We start from the raw sequence: 8,418 nt of genomic DNA, 5'->3' as shown, positions 1-8,418 counted from the left end.
CCGTATATGATAGGAGTACACTGCATTTGTACCATTGGCGCTCTTGGAGGGAGACACTCCGGAAGCTCCTCGTCGCACAGCAAGTGTCGCTTAGCATCCTCAGTGGACCCTTGCTGTGTGACAAGCAGTGTTCTGCAGGCTTTCCAAAGGCATTCTGAACTGTCCTAATTACCCTGCTAAGTAGATGCTGCCACCATCACTGTTTCACTGATCAAATCAAATTGCTGGGGTTCAGTGACTTGTCAAGGCCACACAGAGAGCACAGGACACGGGTGGCATCAGGGATGGGCACCTAGCCCTGGCTGTGGGCTTCAGACCCCGTCATCTAAATGGCAGGCAGAGGATGTCATGACCCTAAGCCTGTTCTTTTCTGGATCCATCCGATGGGGAGATGTGTTCGGGTCCCTTCACTCTCTTGTGACTATTTTTCTTCCAGGTGATCACGGCCTGGGAGCCACAGTGAGGTCAGACTGGCTCAGCGCAGGGGAGGAGGTTGAGAGGCAGGAAGTGGGTGGGGCACTGACAAGTGAGACCTTGGCAATAGAAGGGCATGTGGTGTGGTTGACTCAAGGGAAGGCTTGGAACAACCCAAAGTAGCCTTGATCTCGGAGAGCCGAGCAAGGATTTAGCCAAAAGTCCCAGGTGTCTCTCTAGATCTACCCTTGAGGATCTTAGCCCTCCTCACTGGCATGGATGTTCACACAGGAAATCAGCACTAGCCAGGGCCGTGACACATTCACAACTTCCCAAACGGTTTGTTCTTGTCCACCATTTTCCTTGGCTAGGATGGCCCCCTTAAGATGACATGGGAGATTTTTACTATTATTATTTTTAACTCTATAGTTATTTCTTTTATGCTCATTGTATGTGTCTGGATATGGACTTGCTTGTGCCATGACAGTCATGTGGAGGGAGGTCAGTTCTCTCACCACGTGAGCTCCAAGGATCCAACTCAGGTCATCAGGCTTGGTGGCCTGAGCCATCTTGCTGACCATAGAGATTTTCTTATCAGGTATTTCCTAGGGTTGGGACTGCAGCTCAGTGGTGGAATGCTTGCCTAGTATGCAGGTGGCCGTGTGGGAGGGGCGGGTGGGAGGGGCAGCTTAGGGGCCTGTGAACAGGCTATGTATGACCCCGCCCTTTTATCTAACAGGGTCTCACACTTTTGAATGTTGCTATTCCTGGGACATCCTGAACCCACTCTCTTACAGACATGGAGGGAAGAAGACCTTTCTGCACAGCTTTCTGTAGTTGACCTTTGCTACACTGTGGGGTTCTTTGTGGGTTCTTCTTTTTCCCTATTCTTTATCCACAAAACCCTTCATTTCACCCCTAACACTAGATAGGAGAGAAGTATATATAGTATTTTATTCAGTTCAGTTCGGCTTCGTGCAAACCCAAGTGGCCAGGAAGATTTGCTGTACAGGCAGAGGGGAGGTGGCTTTGTTAATGAAAGAAGTCATCGGGTAGATATTTCATGATGAAAATGAGAAGATTTATGTTTCTTGTGAAAAGGCCTTGCAAACCCTCCTTGGCAGCTTGCTCCACAGCAGTCAACTCCCAAACTGCTTCAGCTGCCTGCCAAGCTCCTGGCTGGCTGTCCACACAGCTGGTGGTCCCAAGGGCATTTTAATATCCCACCAGGGGGTCTAATGTGCCCCTTCCCCAAAACTGTTATGGATCTTCAGTGTCATGCAAAACTATGTGTGCTTGATGCATGTTTAGAAGTGGAGTGTGGCTGGAAGAGAAATTTCAGGGAAGGATGGGAGAGCTGATCTCAGAGGCTTCCTGCTCCAAATAATCCAGATTTAAAGGGTTTAAAAAAAAAGAAAAAGAAGCCTGGTGGTGGTGGCTCATGCCTTTAACCCAGCACTCAGGAGACAGAAGCAGGCAGATTGCTGTGAGTTCGAGGCCAGCCTGGTCTACAAAGCGAGTCCAGAACAGCCAAGGGTAACACAGAGAAACCCTGTCTCAGAAAAACGGAAAAAAAAAAAAAAAAAAGAAAGAAAGAAAAAAAGAAAAAAAAACTTTGTTCAGAATTAGAAAATATTTATAGATATTAAATATCAAGATTCATAATATTTTGCCCATCACCAAGTATTAGCTAAGTATTGTAGACAAATAGTACCCATGGCAGAAAGGAAAACCAATCAATCAATCAATCAGAACTTATACAAACAGTTGCTTGACTGCATTCCATAGGATCTAAAGCTTTTTACTGATGTATGTACAGTGTTGGGTTCATGAAGACAATTCCCTTGGAATATGTCAATTATTTTGACTGTGTCCACCATCACCCCTATAACCCACTCTTCTAAGTAAAATATCTTCAGAGCTGGGCATGGTGGTACACACCTTCAATCCCAGCACACCCAGGAGGTAGTTACAGACGAATCTCTATGAGTTCGAGGCCAGCCTGGTCCACAGAACAAATTATCTGCATGGCACATCAAGTCCCCTTAATGCATCTAGGTATAATTCAGGAACATTTTCAAGGTTCTGGAAAAAACATAGTTTAAAAAGATTTTAAGGGGGGCAGGAAGATGGCCTAATAGCATGAGGACCTGAGTTTGAATCTTTAGCTGTGTGTGGCTGTGTGTGCCTGTGACCCCAGCACTGGATACTGGGCACAGAGGGTGTCCTGTCCATCACCTAAGTCCTTACTATCCTCTGTGGCTATAAATGTCCAGTTTGAGGTGTGACAACAGAAGAGAACACATTTCTTTTCCCTTCTTCACAGTTTCCCAGATAGAGAATTCATTTATAATGTCATCTGTTTTGTTTTGTTTTGTTTTGAGACAGGGTTTCTCTGTGTAGCCTTGGCAGTCCTAGACTCACTTTGTAGACCAGGCTGGCCTCGAACTTGCAGTGATCCACTGCCTCCCGAGTGCTGGGATTAAAGGTATGAGCCACCACACAGGGCTATATATTTTTTTTCTAATTTTATTTGTTTTTATTTTATATGCATTGGTGTTCTGCCTGCATGTATGTCTGTATGAGGGTGTCAGATCTTGGAGTTACAGACAGTTGTGAGCTGCCATATGGGTGCTGGGAATTGACCCTAGGTCCTTTGGAAGAGCAGTCAGTGAGTGCTCTTAACCGCTGAGCCGTCTCTCCAGCCCATATATTGTCATTCTTAACAAGCTCAGCATATGATTTTTCTTCTCTTACTCAATCTAGAACTTTCACCTTTTCACTGAAAAGGAAGGGTGTAAGAGCACTGCTCTGGCCTATCATTTGCTGCTATTACTGCTCTTGTACTTTGGGGCCATTTGTAAATAAAACAGACATCAGTCACCACCTGATTCCATGAGGCTTTCTGATGGCTGATCTGGTACTGAGATCTTCTGATACTCATTTTGATATCACAGGCAGCTTCTAAATGCGTGGGTCATGTATACAGCATGGATGCTCTGAGTGAGGGGATTGTTCACAAGCCAGCTGGCAACATATTTCCTCATGTCAGAACGGTGTGCAATTTCAAACTTATGAATTATTTATTTATCATTATTTATTTCTAGTTATTACTTTCAGGCCGATGCTGGAAAATGGTAGTTGAAACCTTAGAAATCAAATTTTCAGATAAGGAAGACTACTTATTGAGTTGCTTCATCTTATCTGACTGTCCCAGATAGTTATATGGTCTTTTATTGACTGGAACTTTAGGTACCCAACCTAGGGAACTTTCTCATTGATACCGAAAAATTAATATGAGCAAGACTCACCTAAACATAGACCATGGCAGTGATTGTACAATATGAATAAGACTAAAAACCTTGGAAATGTACTTAAAATGAGATAATTTAGTACATTTATATCTTAAGACAATATTAAAATTTTCATTTTGATGTTGAAAGAAAACTATCTTTAAAAAATAATATATAAAAAATAATATATCAAGAATACACCCAAGCTCCAGATGTGCTTTGGTTTGAAGAGTCTGGCAGAAAGTATGAGCTGCTGGCAGAGACCTAAGCTGTATACATAGCCCTTATGCTGAGCACCTCTCTCTCCCTGACCTGAAGAAAGAAAAAAGAGCTGAGTGTCAAAATTGCCCTTGGCCATTTTTAAAAGAAAAATGTGTGAAACTGTTCAGGAAGCATAGTGCACATGTTTATTTTTTTAATTATGAGTGTATGTGTGTGTGTCTGTGCCTCTGTGTGCCTACATCTTTGTGTGTGTATATGCACATTAGTGTAGTTGCCCTTGGAGACCAGAAGAGGGCATCAGATCCCCCTGGAGCTGGAGCTAGCCAGAGTTGCAGATGTTTGCCCTCTGGTGTGGCTGCTGGAAACCGCTCTGATCCTTATAAAAGACCTAAAGCAGAAACCTTCATCTTTCCACCATGGAGAAAAAGTACAAATAAATAAAATAAAGCCAATCTCAAGCATCTTGGTTTGCTAGCCTACTTTAACAAGGCTTTCCCAAGAGATTCATCTAGCCTGGCTGCTGTAAAAGACTACGTTTGTTTACATTTCTCCTTGGAGCAGGAGCTTGGCTAGCAGAGTGCTTGCCTTGAATGCATAAAGCCCTTGGTTCCATCCCCAGTACCACAAGGAAGGAAAAGGAACAAGCTGTGCTGGTCCAACTTCTTGTCAGCTTATATACACCGAATCATTTGGGAAGAGGGGTTATCAATTGAGAAGATGTCTCCATCCGATTGAGCAGAGAGATTAACCCATGCGTGGCCATTTCTGAGAAATAGACATAAATGGCAGATGGCATGCAAAATTGTACCTTCCCGAGTACTCGGCCAGTGAGGAAAGAGGAGGAAGGACCTGCCGTCAAGGCAGGAAGCATTGTTCTTCGCACTCCTGAGGCACACCCTTCATTCTTGCCTTTCTAATCTCTGTTGGGGGTGCCCAGCTTTGCAAAGTCTTAAATAAATTGCTTTGCTTTTACTACTCTTAGACTCTGGTTTATTGGTTCCTTGTCTCTGCCAGTGAATGGCAGAGTTCTTTGCAGTGAAACTGTAAGGCCAAGGGTCATGACACAGGGCTCCTGTGAGCTTTTGTCACAGAGAGAAAGGCTGACAGAATGCAACGCTATTTTTTTTTTTCAAGACATGGTTCTCTGTGTAGCCTTGGCTGTTCTGGACTCATTTTGTAGACCAGGCTGGCCTCCAACGCACAGCTGTACACTTGCCTCTCCCTCCTGAGTGCTGAGATTAAAGGCGTGCCCCACCACAACCGGCTCCAGAATGCAACTCTGACAGAGGACTGGAGTGATAGCCATTCTTGCTAGCTTTTCTTCTGCAAAAAGCCTGGAGGCTCTCTGAGATGCCTCCTTTGTCTGGTGGTTTTTTCTTTCTTTTCTTTTTCTAAACTGGACACTGTTATTTTCTTTTTCTCTTCCTTCTTTTCTTCCTTCCTTTCTTCCTTCCTCTCCTTCCCTCCTTTTTTTCCTTGTTTTTCTTTTGTTTTGTTAAACTCCCTCCCCCACCCCCCCACCCCCCCAGACAGGGTTTCTCTGTGTAGCCTGGTTGTCCTGGAACTCTCTCTGTAGACCAGGCTGGCCTTCGAACTCAGAGATCCACCTGCCTCTGCCTCCCTAATGCTGGGATTTAAAGGCGTGCGCCACCCCCTGCACAGCTCATTGGTACTTTCTTAAGGTGACATTCTGCTTTCTTTTGGGACAGGAATCTTTGCCTATATGAATTACAGAGTTCCCAAGACAAGGAAGGAGATTTTCGAAACCCTCATCAGGGGCCTGCAGCGGCTGGAATACAGGGGCTATGACTCGGCAGGTAGGTCTCTGAGACATCTTACCATGGCTGCTTCTCTTACTGGTAGAGGGGCCTTTAGCAGCCTGGGCATTTCCCTGACCTGTTTGTTTGTTTGTTTGTTTTTCGAGACAGGGTTTCTCTGTGTAGCCTTGGCTGTCCTGGACTCACTTTGTAGACCAAGCTGGCCTCTAACTCACAGAGATCCACCTGTGTCTGCCTCCCAAGTGCTGGGTTTACAGGCGTGCACCACCACACCCAGCTCCCTGACACTTCTTAACATTCCTTTATCAATATAACTGCTGGTTTCCGGCTGCAGGACTACACTTCCCAGCAGCCCTTGAGGACTATGGAAGTCATGTCTGCCCCTTTAAAGGACCACAGCCCATCTGCTGTAGGCATTTTGGCTATCTGCACCTGTAGGTGACAAAAGTCCCTCCTCATAGTGAATAAACATTGTCCTGCCTCAGGTCAGACCAAGCCTCATTATTTCTCCCTTCAGTCTCCCTACAGCTGCTTTTAATAATCTAACAATAACTTCTACGTCAGAGGTTTTGGGATAAAGGTAAGATGGTGGACCAAGAGGTCCTTACCCCTCTCTTCTGACCAGGAAACTGCGCTTTCAAAAGCCCTACCAAGACACTGGACAAAGCCGGCTCCTAGTTCCGGATTCCAAAGTGACCCCTGGACCTAAGACCCACCTACAGGGCCCTGAACTCACCAAATAAGCCCATAACCCCACCACCTTACCATCGTATCACAAATCTCCCTACTCCCCTTTAAAAAGCCCTTACCCCAGTGAGATCAGTGAACTCCCTCCCCCAGAGCTATCCCCCCCCCCAATAAACCTGCCTCTTATTATAAATTCGGCTCAGTTTAATTTATTATGTCACTGGAGAAGCCATTCAGTAACCACGCTTGCTCATTAAAGAAGTTTCAGGACTGTTAAAAATTTTTTGAGAAAACATTTTTTTTAACCGTAGCAAAGGAAATACAAGGGTTAAACAAAACAAAACAACATAACAAAATCTCTGTCAGATGCAGCCTTCTCAGTACTGCTCAAAAGCACAAAGTTTCAGTTGTGCAGGATGAACTAGTCCTAATTAAATATATACATAGCTACCTGTCTGCAGGTCAGACCTCAGCCCCTCGGTTATCTGACCTCAGCCCCTCGTTACCTCAGCCCCGGCAGTTTCTTGGTGCCCTGTTCTAGCTGCTGTTGTGCATTGATATCATCTGGGTTGAGAACGGAGAGGGTTTTGTAAACAATTTTTTTTTTCCTTTTAGCCATCACTATGCAATTTTGTAACATTTAGCTAGTTAGTACGTTAAAGATTGGGCTAGTTTTCCTGGATGGTGGAGGCCTCGGGAGGGAGAGGTAGATCGTCAGGTTTCTGTCTCAGGGTTTCCTCCTCCACTGGCCCAACCTTTAATTTAGCAGCTTGCAGAGCCAAGGAGACTAGGTGACCTTCTGTTCTTGTAAATACTCTCTTTGTTTGTTTGTTTGTTTTTCAAGACAGGGTTTCTCTGTGTAGCCTTGGCTGTCCTGAACTCACTCTGTAGACCAGGCTGGCCTCGATCTCACAGTGATCTGCCTGCCTCTGCCACCTGTGTGCTGGGATTAAAGTGCTCTCTGTAAACTGTAGGTGTGGCCATTGATGGGAACAACCAGGAAGTCAAAGAAAGACACATCCATCTTGTGAAGAAAAGGGGGAAAGTAAAGGCTCTGGATGAAGAACTTTACAGTGAGTAGAAAATAAAGGACTTTACAGTAAGTAGGAATGTTCTGTATCGGAGTGCTGGCTGGTGCACAGGCCCCCTGAAAATATATTGTTGCGTTCATTTGTCTACACTTGGATGACTATCAGGGGTGTTAAGGAGGTCTTGTAAGACTGCCTCACAAAGCGCGAGATGTTTTATTTTAAGCAGTTACTTGTGAAGGCTAAAACTATTTTCATAGTTAAGAGTTTATTTTAAATTGTTCTGGCATATAATACTGCTTTTCTATTTATATTAGAGATATATCTTTTCCCTCTCTAAGTCAACCTATTTTGATTAGGAAATAGTGACCCAAACTTGTAAATTCTAGCACTTGAAGCTGGAACATTGCTTCCAGTTTTAGGACAGTTTGATTGATGTAGTGAGTTCCAGGTCTATGTAGCAATAATCTGTCTCAAAAAGAAAGAAAATAAATGGGTTCAGTTTCTGATAAGCACTAAGTAAAATCCTATATGTGGTATCCAGATGTGGCAGGTTCCTGGGGTGCCATGTGTGTGATTGACACTGAGGATGGGCCTTTGGTTAAGGTGATGTGTCTCGTAGAATGAAAACGTCTTGCCAGTGCTTTTTTCCTCCTTCAAGACAGGGTTTCTTTGTGTGGCCCTGGCTGTCCTGGAAGTCACTCTGGAGCAGGCTGGCCTTGAACTCAGAGACCCACCTGCCTCTGCTTTCCCGGGGCTGGGATGAAAGGTGTGCTCTACCAGCACCACTTGCCTACAGATGCTTGTTTTTAAAGTACATACATTTGTCCAGGGAGTTGGCTCCACTTGCCACAAGCCTGAGGACCAGAGTTCAGATCCCAGCACCTCTGTAAATGTCAGGTAGGCGTGGCAGTAATTCCAACTGTCAATAGGCAGAGACAGAAGCTCCCCAGAGCAAGCTCACTAGCCAGACTAGCCACAGTGGGTGAGCCCTGA

General features: G+C 44.9%; 1 protein-coding gene across 4 annotated transcripts in view; it reads left to right on the top strand.

The window, feature by feature from the left end:
- GFPT2 (glutamine-fructose-6-phosphate transaminase 2) overlaps positions 1 to 8,418 on the top strand; it is a 47,471-nt gene that overhangs the window by 7,142 nt on the left and 31,911 nt on the right. For all 4 annotated transcript variants that reach the window (XM_084762869.1, XM_084762868.1, XM_084762870.1 and 1 more), the window contains exons 2-3: positions 5,639 to 5,746; positions 7,369 to 7,467. In XM_084762869.1, the coding sequence (XP_084618995.1) occupies positions 5,639 to 5,746; positions 7,369 to 7,467 (207 nt within the window). The remainder of the gene's footprint in view (positions 1 to 5,638; positions 5,747 to 7,368; positions 7,468 to 8,418) is intronic.

The sequence above is a fragment of the Acomys minous genome (genome assembly GCF_964271855.1).
Source record: "Acomys minous genome assembly, chromosome: 16".
Lineage (NCBI taxonomy): Eukaryota > Metazoa > Chordata > Mammalia > Rodentia > Muridae > Acomys > Acomys minous.
This window is presented reverse-complemented; position numbering and strand designations above follow the sequence as displayed.